The 20499-nt window shown below is 36.0% G+C and overlaps 2 protein-coding genes across 3 annotated transcripts in view; one reads left to right on the forward strand and one right to left on the reverse strand.

The window, feature by feature from the left end:
* clos (closca) overlaps positions 1–20499 on the forward strand; it is a 418696-nt gene that overhangs the window by 218455 nt on the left and 179742 nt on the right. For both annotated transcript variants that reach the window (XM_072540165.1, XM_072540166.1), the window contains 3 exons: positions 2656–2898; positions 4063–4769; positions 7051–7250. In XM_072540165.1, coding sequence (XP_072396266.1) covers positions 2656–2898; positions 4063–4769; positions 7051–7250 — 1150 coding nt within the window. The remainder of the gene's footprint in view (positions 1–2655; positions 2899–4062; positions 4770–7050; positions 7251–20499) is intronic.
* The window catches only part of LOC140447486 (RWD domain-containing protein 2A), a 409818-nt gene that overhangs the window by 199887 nt on the left and 189432 nt on the right, over positions 1–20499 (reverse strand). The window contains exon 2 of the mRNA XM_072540167.1: positions 6943–6979. The gene's annotated coding sequence lies outside the window, so the exon portion shown is untranslated. The remainder of the gene's footprint in view (positions 1–6942; positions 6980–20499) is intronic.

Below are 20499 nucleotides of genomic sequence, written 5' to 3' on the forward strand. Positions count from 1 at the left end.
TCTGCAGCATAACCAATGCAAAACAAACAAAACAAAGATCTACGATAGACTATATTCTGTCGAATAGACAGTTATAGCCCTCCCAAAAATGTGGATGTAAAAGCACTAACATCAGCAGAAATAGGAAGTGATCATAAATTGGTATTATGCAAAATCCGAATAAAAGCACATGTGATAACAAAACACCAGAATACACCACAAAGATAATAGTCGAAAGCTTACAAGATGACTTCACAAGATACCTATTCCAAAAAAGAATAACCGAAAAAAGCAGAAACACATATCACAGAAAGTGATGGAGTCAAAGAAAGCTGTAAAAAAATTAAGTCTAATATCTTAGCCCCGGCTAAGGAAGTTCTTGGTGAAATATAAATAAAACTAAATCGTTCCCAAGGCAAAGAACTTCATGGTTTTGTACAGAAGTAAAGGAAAAATGTAAAGAAAAGAAAAAAGCTTACCTGAAATACATGTCAACCAAAACCAAAGAAGCATACCATAATTAGAAGACAATTAGAAACAAAACACATGCACTTGCAAGAAAAATAAAAAATGATCACTAGGGGATCACAAATGAACGGCGATAAAGGAATTAATAGAACCAAAACACATAGAAAAGGATACGTGGATTGATTACCTAAAAAAGCTCTATGCAAAAGAAAAACAAACGACGCTAAAACCAGAAACAACAGAAATTACCACAAATGAACAACTTAATATAAATTTACAGGATGTTCGGAAAATACTTGAAAACCTGAAGAACAGAACAGCAGTAGGTAAAGACGGGATACCAAACGAATTATTGAAATATTGTGAAGCAGCAATGACAGAACAATTAACAACATTATTTAATATAATTATAAAACACAATAAAATACGGGAATAATGGAGAACGAGCGAACTAATTCTACTATTCAAAGCAGAAGAAACAGCCCCAAAACTACAGAGGTATAAACTGGTTAAATACTACGCTAAAACTAACAACTAAAATTTTACAAGTGCTAGTAAATCAGAGGATAAGTTTAGCAGACGAACAACAAGGTTTTCGTAGTGGAAGATCGTGTACAGATGCAATATTCGTTATAAAGCAAATTACTGAGAAATCACTAGAGTATAATAGACCAGCATTTATAAGCAGAATTGCTTATAAAGAGAAAGAAGAAGAAGAAGTATTATATTTAATGGTTGATTTTTACAATTTAAAGCTGTTAACAGATAGTCATAGATGTGTATTAGAGTGGTCTGCTGATAAAATACTAAAAATGTTACAAATCGAATCGGCACAATCTTATCACATGACCATTTCAAAACTAACGCAGACAAGACAAAAAACTCCAGTAGATAGAAATTTCAAAGAATATAGTTGTACAACAGTCACGTAGTGATTGTCAGAAACTATCGTTTTGGTCACTGTGAAAAATCAGCCGCTGCTGAACGTCCATCACACAAAATAACTACAACCAATTTTTATTCAAAGAAAAACAGTTGCCGAGTACAGTATCAGCCAATTACAAACAGATGTTCATAAAGGTTATTGAAATTGAAAACCCTCAATTTTAATTGAAAAGTCGAAGATCTGCATATACACAGGATGTGGCTTGAGCCTCTGCAAAATAAATAAAAATATTACCAGACGCACCGAAAAGTTTAAACCGGTTAGGACCAATTGACAGATCCCTGGGGCAAGCTGCGACTATAAATACCATATATACTCGACTTGAATCATTTGCGATCCCCCAAGGTCACTTAAAAACTTACCTTAATATCTTATATAGAATTTGTGAGGATCAACAATGATCATCTCTCTCTCTTGTCGATTCTCCATTACTGAGGATCGTGATTTATCCAATATTCCTAACAATTTTTTTCCATTGGTCTCTAATTTTAGCTGTTCTGAAAGCTTCGCAGAATGAGTTTCCAGCTGAATTCTTAATTTGGTCGGACCATCTACTTCGTAATCGTCCTTTTGGTCTTCTCCTTGGAACGTTTCCAAAAACAATTAATCTCTCCAAACTATAGTCACCTTTGCGAACCACGTGACCAAAAAATTGTAGAATACATTGCAGACATATTGTGGACAGCCTTCTTATAATCTCGAGTTGGTTTAGAATGGAAGCGTTGGTCCTATGAGCTGCCCAAGGTATGCGCAGTAATATTCTCCACCACCACATCTCAAAGGCATATCCAAATCTCTCCCCGTATATAAATATTGAGAATACAAGTGCATTCACCAGTCTCAGATTGAGACATTTGAGAGATAGATATGTTAGTTACATAGTTACCATGGTTAGTTATACTAGATCCGAGATAGACAAAACTTTCCACTATCTGGGATTCCTGTAACACGTTTTTACTGATTTTCACACCAACTTTATTGCTTTCGTACTTAACTCTTCGCAGGAGATTAAACATTTCTTACTGCTATAAGTGTAGTGTCATCAGCAAATCTTAAATTGGAGATTTTCCTACCAGCCACTGTTATTACACCGACCCATCCATCTAAAGCCATCCTCATGATATGTTCACCATAAAAAACAACGATTATGATTGACTGATTTTAGAATATTTTCTTTTACCGTCTTTAGATCTAATTGTGTATGTAATCTCATGAAAATACTATTACCTAAGAATATTATAATAAAAACAAACATCTTTCAGATACTACAATCTTAGACGAACCCACAACTACCATCCCCACAACAACTGCCCTCCCTAAGAACACAGTAAAGAAAATGAAAACATTGAAAGCCAAAAATTTGATAGTGGACGGACTTATCAATGGTTTAGACATGGCTACTCTCGAAAAATACGCCTTAAAGAAATTTGGGAAGCAAAATATCACTGGTCAGTTTTTCTTCGATAAGATTGTGACGGAACAACTTAATACAAAATGGTTGACAAGTAAGACATTTATTTAATTCAAATTTTAATTAATGTTTTTAGATAATGATGTACTTATTAAGATCCTAAATCTCCAAAAATTAGGGATATTTGGCATTCACTTTTTTTTTCTAGTTCGATTATAGTTGGTGATTTTCTTTACCTTTTATCACTTCAGATTTTAACATCTATCCCATTACCAATCAACCAAATTATTTCAAATTCGAATCTACTCTTTCAGACATAATAATATTACCAAATTTCTCTAATGGCTTAAAATTTACCATCTCTTTGGCGTTACCTGGGTCGTAAGGTTCACTTAACACTTTTTTCTTGATATTTGTACCTACAACTTTCCTGATATTTGTATTAACGACATCGAATCTTTTCACAGCAACATTAAGTTCTGCCGAAGCTGTTCTACTGTGTTAAAGGATCACTTAGTGCCCTGTGCGACAGAGACAGAATCAGCGACCGCTGTACTTCTAGGCTAAGAAAAATCAATCATTGCTCAGTCCTCTTCTGGACCATCTCTTTTTGTCTCCATGTCCATTTTGATCCCACGACTTAGGAGGAAATGCTGTCAGATGGGGCGATGAACTCTTTATTATGAGCTCAACAGCTATCTATGGCATTTTTTAGTTAAAATTTCCCTGTTTGCACCATGTATTCCCTACGCACGATGGTGTTACACTCAAAAGCGCAGTAGTTGCAACACCAGTCTCACCATATGACGAGTCAGTTGTAATGCGCCTGTCTGATAATTTGCCGATTCCGTATCCAGTCTGTGCTTCGCGGATTACTATATGGATGCTTTCCGTTTTTCTTAGCGTTTTCGTCTTCGTTTTTACTTAGCTGGGTTTTCGGAATCATCTCAATCCTTTTCATAATGTGAGTATCTATATATATTTATCTATCTATAAAAATTATGTCATTGGCTTTGGATACAGATATTCTCACCTATTTTCTCTGATAGCTTTGTCTTTACATTTTATTCTATATATTTGTACTTTATTTTATTCTATACATTCATAGTAACGGCACAGTATGTCAAAACACTTTCATCTTGGTTTTTGTCGTTATATGTATATCCGATGTTTTCCAAGAAGCTTTTAGGGTCAGATTTTAAGGTCATGATAGTTTTGTGTATGTGTACTTAGCAAAGCATAATTTGTTTCTTTTCAGATTCTAAGATACCAGATGCCTTGATAACAACCAACAGCCCAACCATAGAGCTTGGTAAAGCAGTTTTTACCCAAAAACTCAAAGTTAAAGATCTCTTAGTGACAAGAAACTTAAACGGTCTGCAAGTAAATAGAGGCGGAGAGCTTCAAGTACTATACAAGAACTCATCAGAACATCAGCAGATCAACGGCGAAAAAACCTTCGATAATCTTGTACTGTTAAGTCCACCGGATCTACGTGGCAAAAAAATGGGTAAAGCGTTTGATAGATTCAATAATGTATTAAACGTGACGAAAGATTTAACTCTAAATAAAACAATAACGTTATCTGGACCTGTTGATGTAGAAAGACAATTAAAATCCAAAGATATTATTTATAGAAAGGGAGATATTAATAAAAAAATAGATCTTCCTGAAGTAAGTCGAAAAGAATTAACAGAAAATGTTATAACAGAAAATACCACATCTCTAGATTTAAAAAGTACCCAGAAAAAGGACTTGAAAATGCTAGAAAATGCAAAATCACATAAAGCAGGAGGTACTCACCAAGTAAACAATGACCAAAAACTAGAATCTCTCTTAAGAGTATTACAACAAGGTATTAAGTTAACAGATGATAAAATCGATGCTACCATCGATCTTAGAGTACCACTGAACGTAGTGGAAGTTGAGGCAGACCATATCAATAGTGTTAATACCCATACATTTGTAAGTATATTCGTATTAGCGTTTTTATTTCTTAAATCTGATAGCAACTTCCCTTTTCCTGTGACTTGATTAACTTTGTCATGAAAATTTACACTGATACTTCTATAATATTTTATTTGTCCATGAAAGGTGTCTATGCTACACTAGATATTAATACAATCTCCTAATGAGAAGTAATGAACAATTCAGTTTGTAGTAGTGTTTTAATACCAAAGTACTAAAAAGGAAAATATTCTTAAATTATAATAATTATAATAATAATAATTGTATAAATAAACATAAGTATAAAAATAAACTGTAGAAACTTTTTCAACTGATGCACTTTTAACTAGACAAGTACCGTATACTACATCAGTCGAAAGGTTCAGTCCGGAGGTTTCGATATACAAGATGGCCAAAACATCAAGGCAATGGGTGAAAATGATATTTAAAAATATCTCGTAGTGCAGCAAGCGCGAAAAATTGACCATAAACTAATGAAAACCGACCTAACTTCCGAGTTTGTGCGAAGAGTAAGACATATCTGAATAGCAAAAATTTATTTAAGACTTTAAAGACGTACGCTTATTCCGACCTTAGCTACTCATTTGGTATCCAAATGTGGTCAAAAATAGATATAACAAGTTTTCAGCGGAAATTAAGAACACTTCTCACAAAGGCGCAAAAACACCGTCCACGCAGTGCAGTAGAGAGAACAACATTATCGCGATATTGAGGGGAAAGAGGACTTATAGACATAGCTGATCAATGAATAAACAAAGTGCCAATTTAAGAATGTATTTTCAGGTGAAAGCTGAGACATCTACTTTACATCGCTCTATTTACGCAGTAGATGACACAATGCTGTTTAAAATGAGGGATCAAGACATGCGCGCAAATCAAATCTCTAAGCAAGAAAAAATGCGCACCTGGATTAGTAAATCTCTGCATAGACCATATCTCAATGAGATCAGCCAAGAATATGTCGACAATACAGCGTCGAACTATTGGTTGACATCAGGAAATATGTTTCCCGAGACAGAGGGTTTCCTGTTTGTCATTCAGGATTAGGTTACTCCAACTAAAAATTACCCGAAACATATTGTCAACAGCGCAAATAGTAGAAAAGCTTATCCACCAAGAATTAGCCAACAAACTGGAACTTTTCCAAACCGACCATAAATACGTCCCTAACAGAATGCTTGAAAACGACAATTACAAACTGTACTGGGACTGCACTGTGCTCATATACCAAGCAGTGGTACATAATAGACCAATTTCTTTATAGTAGTTAAAAACTTACTAAGCAAACAACACTAATAGATGTGGCGATACCCAACAACAATAATCTGAGGGTTAAATACAACGAAAAGATCGTCAAGTATATATATCCAGAAATACAAATAATGAGGCAGTGGAGAATGGAAAGTACCCAGAAAGTACCTGTTATTATATATACTACTGGTGTCATTCCGAAACACCTCCTATGAAACAAAACAGCTGGGTCCAAATTAAACACCTGTATAAGACCATGCAGAAAGCTGTGCTACTCTCGACGTCCAGATGGATACCAACATTTTTGGGAGATATAACGTACCAAGTCACCTATGGCTCGATAACACTGAAAGAGTCCCACCAGATCTCAATCCTTTTGATACCGTAAATATCTGGGATAAGTGAATTTTCCCCTGAGAGGGAGTGTGAGCTCACACTCCCTCTATCTGTTGATAATTATAACAGAAAGCATTCACTATTAATATAAAAAGAAATATGTTTAACAATTAATCCGTTGATCCGAGTTGAAAGTAGGTTTTGGTGGCCTAGACAATGTCTTCGGTCCATAAACATTAACATTTAAGCTGACATTGAAAAGACCTAAGTATTTAAATATTTATTCGTGTAAATATGGTACCTATCGGATCATAGGGTGCATAAGAATATTGTTTCACAACAATTAGCGTAGGTCAATAATACTATTGTTTATGCGTTACGGCTGATATTGTAAACAGTCGATCATCTAATGTATAGAAATAAATACAGTGTTTAAAATGTAAAGTAGTCACAAACAGTTAATAAACCCTCTAACATCCCTTCTATACCACAAGTTAAATGATTTTTTTTCAAATGTTTATATTATTTTTCCATTATGGTACTTATTTGATTTTTTGTGATTTTATATGCTTATTTTTCTTACCTGTTAATTATGTATCGTCCGGTATGCTGGTATAAAGCTGAAACAAAAAATGATGAACACATTAGACAAATTTTTTGTTTAAAATAAAACATAAGCACAATTTTCTAGATTGTTCAAGGATCTAGCAAAACTGTGGAAATCAAAGGATGGAATACATTTGAAGGAGATTTAACGCTTGTTGGTGATACTCATATAATGGATATAAATGGTGTTAAAGCCCAAGATTTGGAAAATAACGTCCTCACGGTACATACAGATCAAATCGTCAAAGGAAAACACCTTATTAAGCATGTTATAATCAACAAAAGGTATGTAGCCAAAAACATAAATCATATAAAGCAAATTCGTTTATTTTTCTCTCTGAAAATTAGTTGTGTGATTAAAACAGACTTGAATTCAATGTCTTTAAAGCTGTTGTGGCTTTTATCTTTGCTATTGCATATTATCTTTGTATATGTGGTAAATCATACTGATATGTAAAGCTATTTATTTTAGAGCACGCTTTTAAAACATAAAACTGATAAAAGCTAAATTATGCTAAATTATGTGTTATTATATTTTTTTTCACTTAAGGATAGTTTTTACCGATTAAAGACAAAAAGAACACTTCGTCCATTTATAACTTTTGCATAAAAGGGTAAGACAAGCTTAAATTCTTGCAGTCAGGTGCTATTTTCCGCCCGAGTTACTGGACTAAATGATGACTTTGTTAATTACTTCAATGCGATTTTCACGCATCCATCATCATCATCATCATCATCATCATTCAATCTTCGCTTATCCACTGCTGGACATAGATCTCCCTCATAATTTTCCATCTATTTCGATCTTGTGCCTCTTGCATCCAATTCCTACGACAAAGTTTTAGATCGTCAGACCAACGTGTTGGTGGACGACCTCTACTTCGGTAGGCATCATCTCTTGGTCTCCATTCCAGTATCCGCTTTGTCCATCTATTGTCTGTCATTCGAGCCACGTAACCTGCCCAGTTCCATTTTAGTGTTGCTACTCTCTCTACTGCATCAGCCACTCCTGTTCTTTGTCGTAGCTGGCGATTTGGGATCTTGTCTCGTAGTGAAACGCCCAACATAGCACGCTCCATCGCCCTTTGACACACACGGATCTTTTGAACTGTTCTCCTTGTCATGGTCAACGTTTTGGCACCGTAAGTTAACACTGGCAAAACACACTGATTAAACGTTTTTCTTTTAAGGCATATTGGTATATCAGAAGATTTGAAAATATGGTTCAGCTTGCCGAAGGCTGCCCAAGTCAGTCTTATACGACGGAGAAGCTCAACGGTTTGGTTATCTTTTCCTATGCGAATCTCATGACCTAGGTATTTATAGGCCATTACCTGGTCTATGGATCTTGTTCCTACGCATATATCTTCGCTGACTACAAGATTTGTCATCATCTGGGTTTTAGATATATTTATTTTCAATCCCCCTTCTAGCGAGGAAAGGTAGAGCTGATTTAAAAGTTCTTTGGCCTCATCTATCCTATCAGCTATTAGTACAATATCATCTGCAAACCTTAGATGGCTAAGCTTTTCTCCGTTTATGTTTATGCCCTTGTCGGTCAGTTTTGCCCTTTTACATATATATTCCAAAAGCGTAGTGAACAGTTTCGGCGATATGGTGTCCCCCTGACGTACTCCACGTTGTATCGGGAATTTCTGGGTTTGACGATCACCCACTCTAACACTGGCTGTTGCGTTTTGGTATATATAATAATAATAGTCTCCCGTTTTATACCGCTGTCGCGGCTTTGGGAGTATAGCAGGGTAGTCTGCTATATCTAGGGCCTACGGTATCAAGGAAGGTAACATGGCCAGTGCTACGCTTCAACCGTCTATTATTACCCCTGGTTTTACCCAAGGTACTCATTTTTTATTCAGGCTGAGTCGACCTGGGGCCTATAGACATTTTTAAAATGTCTAGATGTTCTTGCCGGCGGTGGGATTCGAACCCCGGACCACCTGCTTGCGAGGCAAACATCCTACCGCTTGCGCTACGCCGGCGTTTTGGTATATATGTTTAATTATATTTATATACCGATAGTCAATTCGGCATTCTGTCAAGGCTTCCAACATTTTTTGTTGATTCACGGTGTCGAATGCCTTTTCATAGTCGACAAATATTAAAGCTAGTGGTTTATTATATTCAGTGCATTTTTCTATAAGAATTTTTATTACCAGTAGGTGATCGTTTGTTCCATAGCCTTTTCTAAAACCCGCCTGTTCTATGGGCTGATAAAACGCATCCAACATTCTTTAATTAACTTTTCACATGTCCGCACACTTTTTTCCCGAATTGCATTCGTATACTCCTTGTAATATTTGCAAAACTGCCTGTAACTAACTGTAACCGTTACTTCCAATATATTTATCGAAGTAAGATTTGCATATTCCCCAAATATATTCAATGGAATTGAATTTACAATGGTAATAATACTTGGTTACTTGTACATAAATGTACTGTAATTTCTTAGTTATTCGTTAAAAAACTCTTCTACTGAATAATATGGTCTTTCAGATAGATAGGCTTTTATCATTTTACGGAACTTAAGGAAAGAAGTCGCAGATTTAAGTTGCAAAGGGAGGTGGTTGTATAATTTTTTTCCAAATACACTTCTCCAAGAAATTAACGCACCACTTTAATAAATCAATTTTATTTGTAAACAGGCAAAGAATAAAAAATAAAACTTCACCAGATTTACTCTACATTTTATTAGTAATTATAACAATTTGTCTAATCATCAGAACAGAAGTACAGGAGAAAAAAAATAAAAAGGAAAATTCTAAAAAAAAAATGATAACAAAAGTAAACTAAAATATGAAAAAAGTCTTAATAATGAGTGTTTCCACCTCTACTACGTATAACAGCCTCACATCGTTGGCCCATACTTAGAATTAATTGCCGTATTTCATTTTGGTCTAGTTCTCTCCAAATCTGGATCAGCCTCTCTCCCACTTCCTGTAAGTTGTTTGGTTGGATCGGTGTCGCTCTTAATCGCCTACCAAGGATATCCCAGAGATTTTCATTCGAATTTAAATCCGGACTATGTGCTGGCCATTCCATAGTCTTAATTTCTACCTCTTCTAGATAATTTCTGACGATCTGTGCAGCGTGAGGTCTGGCATTATCTTGCATTAGTAAGAAATTTTCACCGATATAAGGAGCAAATGGTAATACATGTTGCTCCAGGATCTCCAATATGTACGTTTCAGCGGTAACAGTTTCATTTTCTATGTCCACTAGGTCCGTACGTGCGGTCAAAAAAATACCACCCCACACCATAACGGATCCTCCACCAAAAAATGTGGTGCGTGAGAAGTTACACTGAGCATATCGTTCGATGGGTCGTCGCAACACACGAACACGTCTGTCGTTATTGTACAAACAAAATCGGAGGTCATCAGTAAATAGCACTCGTTCCCAGTCAGCCTCTAACCAATTAACGTGTTCTCTGGCAAAATGTAGTCTCCCCCTTCGATGCTCTGCAGTTAATAGAGGACCCCGGACGGCAATCCTAGGTGTTAAGTTGTATTCCCTAAGTCGCTGTCGAACAGTTTCAGTACTAATTTGTATAGCATGCATGTCTCGAAGCTGAATTTGTAGACTTCGATGTGTTACAAAACGTTGTCGAAGAGCAGAAATTCTTAAAAATCGATCTTGAATAGGGGTAGTTACCGGGTTTCGTCCTTGCCCTGGTCTGCGTGTATGATCCCCTGTTTCGAGGAATCTTTCTAACAGCCGTGAGACGGATGTGTGGGACATATTAAACCAACTACCAATTCTCCGGTAACTCCAACCTTCTTCCGACAGTATCACTGCTTGGGCACATTCATCTCGGGTTAAATTACGTGATTGACGCTCCCTAATAAACACAATTAACAATAATCAACAATTAAACAGTAGCCGAATAAAATTCGTGAACACTTGGAAATTAGTATATTTATAGAATAAGTACATTTTTTGCTTATTTTTGTTTTGTTGCAAAAAAAACTATAGCGATAAAACACAGTCAATAAATATAGAGTGTACGAATAGCATATACAAGGGGCTTGCAAAATATAACATTACAATGGAAATATTTTAATATTTCAAAGTGGTGCGTTAATTTCTTGGAGAAGTGTATAATATAGATTTCTTTACTAACTAAGTGAAGGGGATCGGTAAATACACATCGAAGGTTGAATTTCTGGTAAAGTAGTCATGATTAGATCTTGCTGCAAAAACGTGTAGGTGTTTATGAATTAAGCAAACAGCTTCTAAAATATATAAAGAGGGAAGAGTTAAAATCCCGTGATTTTTAAAGTGCTTCTGCAATGTGTTATTCTACTGAGGTCACAAAGATACCGTATTGCTCTTTTTTGTTATTTAAAAAATATCAGATTGGGCAGCTGTACTAGAACCCCAAAAAAGAAGACCAAATCAAAGATGAGACTCGAACAAAGAAAAACATGGTAATTTGGAAGACGTTAAATTGATTTTCTTCGAAATAGATCTTATTGCATAGCAGGCTGAGGCTAGTTTCTTACTTAACAAATCAATATGAAGGGACCATTTAAGGTTGCTGTCTATAAAAATACCAAGAAATAGTTAATAACGATATCAGTATCGTAACCAACGATACTGATTTAGCTGTTATTAAGAAGCAAGGGTTTAAGAGCTCTGTAGGATAATGCTACTGTCTTATCCATGTTAAACGATAGTAAATTAGATAGTAGCTTGAAGAGTTGCAATATTAGAGTTCCTCCAGGTGATACTGGTATCATCATTAAAAAGAATAATTTTTCCATCGATTTCTAAGTTAGTCATGTCATTTATAAAGATAAGGGAAAGTAGAGGACCCAATACTGAATCTTGTGGTACTTCACATACAATGCTTTAGTGATCAGAGTCAGTATCATTTTCTCTAACTAGTTGTTTCCTATTCCCCAAGTAAGATTGAAACCAGTTCAAAGAAATACCGCGAAATTCAGTTTCTTTTATCAAACTGTCGTGATTTACACAAGTGCTTTGGCATAGTCACAAAAAACAGTGACAGTGTGAAGATTATTGGTAAGTGCTTGATAGACCTGATGTAGTACCGAAAATATAGCATCAGTAGTACATTTATTAGATCAAAAGTCAAACTGACTTTGTGATACAATGTTGTTTTCATAAAGGACATAAGTCGGGCTTTTATAAGTCTCACCATAATTTTGGATAGGACCGGTAGTAAGGCAATAGGGCTATAGTTGCAGAAATTCGATTTTTCACCACTCCTATAAATAGGAATAATAATGGCTGTCTTTAGACACTCTGGAAATATACCGTTTTCAAAGAATCATTAATTAGCGAGACCAAGATTTCCAATACATTTTTTGGGAGATCTAAGAAAATTGTTATGGATAGTCCATCAGTACTACAGGAAGATTTGCTTTTGATACTATTGACTGTTTGGATCAGTTCAGATGTATCAACTCGTCTTATAAAGAATGAATTTGAGACCTTTTTTTAAATTGGCGAGATAAGAAATAGGATACGTGTGGAACATTAATGAAGTATTTATTTAGATTTTCACGGTTGGGAAGAGGTAATGTTTGAGCAGTGTTAGATTTATTACAAATATCGTTGATTATGGACCAAGCTTCTTTTGCAACATTTTTAGAGCTTCCCAGACGATTTTTAAAGTACATTTTTTTAGCTGTTTTGATAAGGGTTAGATAGGTTCCTCTGTACTTGGTGATATATATTTAGTGAGAAAGACGCTGGTAGTAAATTTCTTGATACGTACAGTAGTGAACGCATAATCTTGGTTGATACCTTTGGTAGTCTAGGGTTTGTGATGTTTTAACTTAATTTTGGAATTCCACGGAAGCAGTGGAAATACGACGTGGAGTGAGGCAAGGATGTATTCTATCGCCTCTACTTTTTAATATCTACTCCGAACTTATTTTCAAAGAAGCCTTAGTTGAAGATACAGGCATTAAAATTAACGGAATTAATGTCAACAATCTCAGATATGCAGACGACACGGTACTTATTGCCTCCAATGAAGAAGACCTGCAACGACTTATAAACAGGTAACCGAAGCATGTGATGAATATGGGCTAAAATTTAATACTTCTAAGACAAAACTTATGGTTGTCAGCAAAACGGAGTTACAACCAACGAACATCAGAGCGTATGGAATAGAGTTAGAAAGAGTCCACAACATTACCTACTTGGGTGCAAACGTTAACGATAACTGGGATATAAATAAAGAAATAACAATACGCATTGAAAAAGCCAGAGCCGCCTTCTATAAATTAAAGAAAATTCTAATTAATAGAGATATTACGTTAAACCTTAAAGTCAGATTAATACGCTGCTACCTATTCTCCACATTGCTGTATGGTATGGAGAGTTGGACCGTTACAGAGACATTAATGAAAAAATTAGAGGCCTTTGAGATGTGGATTTATCGACGAGTATTGCGGATAAGATGAGTTGATCGAATAAGAAATGAAATAGTTTTACATCGAATGAAAAAGAGCACAGAAATAACAAAAACGATAAAAATTCGAAAGTTACAATATTTCGGTCATGTAATGAGACATCTCGAGAGGTATAACCTTCTACACCTCATAATACAGGGTAAGATCGCCGGAAGGAGAGGCCCAGGCCGACGAAGAACATCCTGGCTCCGAAATCTCCGGGAATGGTATCGAGAGACCACCGCTAATTTATTTAGAGCCGCCGTAAACAAAGTTATTATTGCCAATATGATCGCCAACGTTCGATAATCGGACAGGGTACTGAAAGAAGAAAGAAGAAGAACTTAATTTTAATTAAAGGAAATGCCTTATTAAAAATACAGACAAGCCTATCCAAAAAATCACTGAAATTATGGTCATGTCCACAGAAGGAAAGTGCCACCCAGAAGTGATGCGCAAATTTTGGAATTTACGAAAGTTCTGAGCGGAAAAAATTCTACCTAAATGTTGGGTTTTCGAAGATGATTTGTTGTGTATTAAACTTGGTATATACTGCTTTATCTGCTTTATAATCAGATAGTCCTGCCTTAATAATTGTAGAGCGAACATCAAGGGGTTAGAAATCTGAGACAATATAATCAATTATGGTAGATGTTGTTTTAGTAATTCTTGTAGGAGAATTAACATGCATTGTGATACCATACAATTTTTTTTAATTGCCGTATTGCCAGATTTCAGTAAGAGCCTAAGAAGGTATCCATTGAATTCTGACAGGCAACGGTGGAGGAAATCTTTTTTGGACATCTACGTCACGGAACAAGACACCCCGGCATCTTTCGGCCGAGTAGGACACTAGGCCAGAAGACCCCAGGGTAGTGCCGGATTAACTGTGTTCCGGCTAAAACCTTAACCACCGTTCCAAAGAAGTGGTCTTGTCACTCAATGAACAACTAATATAAAAAACTAAAAATTTATAAATAACCATACCTATTACCGTATATCAGAAAATGTTTCAGACGTTAGGCCATAAAGCAATAAATAATATTAACCATAAATTTTAGATCCCTGGCTCAATTTTCTCCTCTGTCCTCCTTCTTCTTTTTCTTCATCACCCCAGAAATCAGACAGTGTACTTCTCTCCATTCTTTCTCTCCTCTCAGCATTATGTTGACAACGTTTCTTTCATCCAGCCCGAAACCCATTCGCCTCTCGAAATCCCCCCTCTCATTTGCCCATCTCTGGCAGTTAAAAATGTGGGCGGGAGCGTCCGGTAACCCACAAACAGTACAGTCTGTCGAGGCAGATTTGCCTATTCTATTTGTGAAGGTGCCAAAACTACCATGTCCGGTCAGAAACTGCGTCAGGAAGTAGTCTAGTTTCCTGAACTTACATTCCCACCACGGCCTCAGATCGGGAATAAGCTCCTTCGTCCACCTTGCCTTTCCGCTATCATCCGCCCATTCTCTGTGCCACTCTACTATCGTTCTTTCTCTCTCATTTTTATCTATATTTACATCCATCCTTCTCGCATACACCCTCGCTCGCTCTTTGCACCAAAACGATCGGTATAACCGCTCCAATGATATACAGAGCCTCATTTGAAACTGTCCTATATGCGCTAGATACCCTGAGGAGCATTCGCCTTTGCGAAGTCTCCATCAGCTTAGCGTATTTCGCAGTGTTTAGTACGCTACACCACACGGGGGGAGCGTAGGTTACCACCGACTGGAAAACTCCATTTAACACCTTTCTTTTGGTGCTACTTTGGTCTCCAATGTTTGGCATCAGCCGTATGAACGCCTAAATTTCAGTTCGCCTTCTCTACTGTCTTTTGGATGTGTACTCCGAACCTTAGTCCTTCCGACAACCAGACTCCCAGATACTTAATCGATTTAACCAGTGCAACCTCCACACCTTCCACTATAAAGCGAAGAGGATTTTTCCCGGCTTCCTAATAATTACTAATAATTACCCAAAAAGGTTTTCTACCCCTTACCCCTCCCCTAACACAAAAGTCGCCCCTAATTCAAAGCAATAAATAAAGGGTTGAAAAACTTTTTAAGCAATTATTTTAATTCCTACTTAAAAATATAATTGGCCAACAAAAGAATCCGTTTATAATTAGGTCTTCATCTTTAAAAAAAAAAGTTCTAGCCCTGTAAAATTTATAAAAATTTAAGAATTATTGCCATAAAAATACTATAACCAAAAGTTTTTATTTGCAAGCACTTGGAGGTTACTCCAGGCTTTGTCATTTATAACGCTGTGCTGTTTTCAAAAATTAACTAATTAATGCACGTGATTTTCTCTACAGCTAGGACTATTAAGCTCAGCTTTAGTGTGAGTAGAGTATTAAAATAAATATAAAAATTAATTTCTTTTGGGGAAAACAAGAAAAAAACGAATTACTTATTGCAAAATATTTAGCAAGAAGTCTATCCGTACGATATCAATCATATTTAAGAGACTTCGAAGTTAATGAACTGTTATTTTATGCCTTTTAACGCATTTTATTGGAAGAATATGCGGCTATACGGCATACTAGCCCGGCTTTGAGAACTAACGCCTCAGTTTTCTCAGTTTTTGTGAGACCAAACAATTCGAATAAATTGACCAAGGACAGTCGGGTAGCACAAGCAACATGGTAATTAATATTCAAGTCACCGCATAGAATTTTTCTGCTTTTCTTGGGCAGATCATCAAACAAATTTAGCAGGTTCTGAAAAAATAGTTTCGTAGAAGAATGAGTTCCGTGCTTATTTAAAACTTCCCAATGGTATGCGGCATTATCCAAAACTATTATAGATAGTTTATGTAAACTTGGTAGTAGTATTTCTTTCAACCATTTCACAAACATCTCGGTATTCATGTAAAGTGGGTGATCGACGTGCGAGCCATAATACCGCAGTTTTAAGAACGACGGTTTTACTCGCGGCTCGTTGGTGCTGATCGACTAGCAAGCAAAACGGTCATTGTCAACCGTCCACAGCTAACATATTGTGTTCAGACGAGCCAAGTAAAAAATAAAACAAACTGACGAGCCCCGAGCCAGGCTCGTAGGTATATAAAACCGCGGTATTGCAATGATACACTGACGAGCTTTACCAACGAGCCACAAAACCGCAGTTTTACTCGCCTCTCGATCATGGCGTTTACCGTGATAATCAGCCGATTTTGACTTTTACGTAGACACAAGATCCGCTCCATCAATAAAACTATGTTTTAGACCCGCAACTTGGATTTTAATTTTGCCGACTAATTTGCTACTCCAAAACATGTTTTGCTCAACTATAAAAAATTTCTTTTTAATACTGTAAAAAAGCATTATCAAAGGATACAAAAGAATTAAACTTAGAAATTACTTGTTTTATATTTTCGATTGTCAGAAATCTCAAAGCCATTCATGGTCGGAAAACAATAGTTGACAAAGAGCGGCCGTTGGGACAAGTTGTGTTATAGGAAATTGTACAGGCTAACATAACTCACCAGGTGCAAGTCATCAGGATACGAGTATTTATGTATCTTTTGCGCGCCTAATAGACTGTAATGCCAAAGTGACATTCTTGTTCTTATTGCGCCGTCCCCTTTCGAGGGTTGGCGATCCAAATGAGCTTTGGAAACTGCTGCACGAAAGATTTCTGTGGGTGAGCGGTCACACCATCTCCTCAGGTCTTTCAGCCACGAGTTCTGGCGTCTTCCTACTGATCTTTTGTCCTGTACTTTACCTTCCAATATGATTTGGAATAATTCATGTCTTTCACCTCTCAACACATGACCCAAGTATTATATTTTTCTCTCTTTGATTATGCTGAGTAATTCTTTTTATTTACTCATGCGCCGAAGTATCTCACCATTGATCAATTTTTGTATCCATGGAATCCTCAGCATCCGTCTGTATATATACAGTTCAAAGGCATCTATTCTTTTTTCTGTTTCAGAGTCCATTGTCTAACTTTCACAGCCATACAGCCAAACAGCAAAAAACGAAACATCCGATCATTTGGATTCTGAGCTCTAGACTAAGGTTTAATCTTGTAAAAAATGTTTTCATGTTCATAAGTGTTTTCCTAGCTTGTTCGCGTCTTGACAGAATTTCTTTTTTTGGGTTACACTGGCTGTTGATATTTGCTCCCAAATATTTTATGGAAGTGACCTGTTCTATTATTCGTCCCTTGGCATACAAAAAAAAACTACCGCATTTATTATATTTTGTAATTCTTGTGCATTGCTTGCTATTAGCGGTATTATCAGAGTACCTGATATTGTCTATGCTGTTTCCGTTAATCTTTATTTCACCTTGAACCTCGTCTAATGCTTTTCTGAATGTAGATTCCAAATACAGATTAAATAATAGCGGTTACAAAACGCAACCGTGTTGCACTCCTCGTCGGATTCGTATATCTTCGGTTGTGTGCTCTATTTCAATTGTTGTCGTTTGGTGCCAATATAATTCTGATATAATTCGCAAGTCTTGTTCATCAATTCGTTGTTCTCAGAATTTCGATCATCTTTTGATAGTTAACGCAGTCAAATGCTTTTCGATAATCAATAAAACATGCATATAAATCTACATTCATGTCTCTGTATCGTTTTGTTAACACATTTAAGGCAAAAAGAGCTTCTCGTGTTCCCAATCCCTTTCGAAATCCGAATTGTGTGTCACTCATCTGAAATTCATACTTCTTGTAAATTCGTGTATGAATGATTCTGAGAAAAGTTTTAAGGACATAAGACACCATGGTTAATATTCGATAGTCATCTCAGTGTGAGGTATTGGATTTTTGTGGAAATGTTACGAATGTTGATTTTAGCCAGTCTGATGGTATTTTACCTGTGTCATATATCTTATTGAATAGTGCTGTTATTAAGTCGAGGCTTTTACTTTCGTTATCTGCAATTAGTTTAAGTATTTCGACATTGATATTGTCTGGACCGGTGACTTTCCCGTTATTCTGAGCTTTTACTGCATAAATAACTTCTTCTTTTGTTATTTTTGGACCTTTTTCATCTATTCGATCATCCGTGGATGGTGTATAACAAGGTCTATCATCGTTAAAAAGTATATGAATGTATTCTTTCCATCTCTCCAGTTTGTCTTCTGTACCTATAATTAGCTCGTTATTGATATTTCTAAATATTGTTTCTTGTTTCTTTCTGTGTCTACCTGTCATTTCATTCACTTTTTTATGGACATTAAAGGTGTCGTATCTTTCCTGAAGTTGTTCAGTTTCTAGGCTTTCGGTTGACATCAAGTTTTCTTTAGCTTCTTTGCACTTTTTTCTAATGATTTTATTGACTGGTTTGTATTCTATTGGGTTTGTTTTATGTTTTCATGTTACGTCCATGAGGTCCATGATCTCTTGCATTATCCATTCTTGCTTTCTGTTGTTTTTCGTGAACCTGATGTCGTCTTCATGTATCTTTGTTATTTTCGTTTTTAAAACAGTCCATGTTACTTCAACGTCTGCTGTACCAAGTTCTCTAGCGTTTCTATATCTTTCTCAACCTTGATACTTATTTAATTTTTTTCAGGATTCTTCAGTTATGAGATATCTATTTTTCTTGACACTTTTTCCCTTTTAACTTTAAGAAACCTTTTTAGTCTAAAATCCATTATAACTGGATTGTAATTGCTATGAATTTCAGCTCCAGAATATGTTTTAGTAGCTTTTATGTACTTGTTAAAGTTGTTTTCGAGCAAAATGAAGTCAATTTCTAACAATTTCATTTTTTCTGTCTGCAACTGATTTCCAAGTGTATAGCCTTCTAGGATGTTGTTTAAAGAAGGTGTTCGCTACTAACAGGTTGTTCTGTACGTAGAATTGTACCAGTCTATCTCTCCTATTGTTTCTGGTACCGAGACCGTATGGTTCTATGTTGTCTCCTTTGGCAAAATGACCAATTTTGCGTCAAAGTCACCTAATCATCGTTATCTCGCCTTTTTTTGTCTGTCGCATTATTTCATCTATATTGTTATAACAATTTTCAATATGAGAAGTGACATAAAAACTAAATACATATTTCATTTATAACGTCATTTTTTGTCTCAATTATAATTGGTTAATCAGTTGTTCCACTTGTCATTTATTGCTTTTTTATACCCTCCTTGTATTAAAGATGTGACAAAAAGTGAGTCTAAAACAAGACTTGTTCGGTCCCTCTTAAAATTACCGCTCCCAATAATTGGCAACTTTGAGACGAGCCGACAAAGTATCAATTCATAAAAATCCATTAATACCCAAATTTGAAAACAGCCAAGTGAAACTCCATCGAGGTGATAAAATCGTCCTTTTTTTTCCTCGGAAACGTACTCATCCTTTTAACACTTTGCCAACCCTCCAGCAGTTAATTACCGCAGCGCGGGACCCCCCCGGCCGCCGGCGTCCCCGAATCGACGACGATCGTAGAAATCACGGCCATTAACGGCCAAAAACCGCTCCATTAAGGGCTCACCAACCTTTTTTCCACACCACGTAATTCACGTGGCTCCCTCTCGACGTAGGCCATCGTCAGATTTAAGGGCTCCCATCCCCAACTCATCTTTCTTTCATTGCCCAATATCGATAAAAAATTGTAATCGACTTGGGCCGAAATCACTTCTTCTATGAGCCGGAAGTCTTATTTATGACACGGAAAATAATGAATGTTAATTTATTTATACATTTTCATCCTTAAATAACCGAATAATGGTAGATGACACACATACAAGATGAGGCAAATTTATGGAACGTTTGAAAATATCAAGTATACTGTTACCTTTGTTAATTTATTTATTGACGAGGTTACCACCATTTTATAAAAACCTGAGGGATTACAAGATTACAAAAGGAAAGATATTGACATATTCTCTTACAGAACAGTTGGCAAATTTATTTGCCTTCTCTATAATAGTCATTGCTAACCTTGCATCTGAATTTCATACTGGAGAATTATGCAAATTTACTCCTTTTAATTTCTTCGTACACACATATATAGGGTGGGGTTCGCAAATACGAAAAAGCAGCAAAATGAGTATCGATATCAATAAAAAAATAAATGAAAAGAACATATACAAAATATGTATTAGGCAAGACGAAAGAAAAAGAAGA

This window comes from Diabrotica undecimpunctata, chromosome 8, assembly GCF_040954645.1.
Source record: "Diabrotica undecimpunctata isolate CICGRU chromosome 8, icDiaUnde3, whole genome shotgun sequence".
In the NCBI taxonomy this organism is placed as follows: Eukaryota; Metazoa; Arthropoda; class Insecta; order Coleoptera; family Chrysomelidae; genus Diabrotica; species Diabrotica undecimpunctata.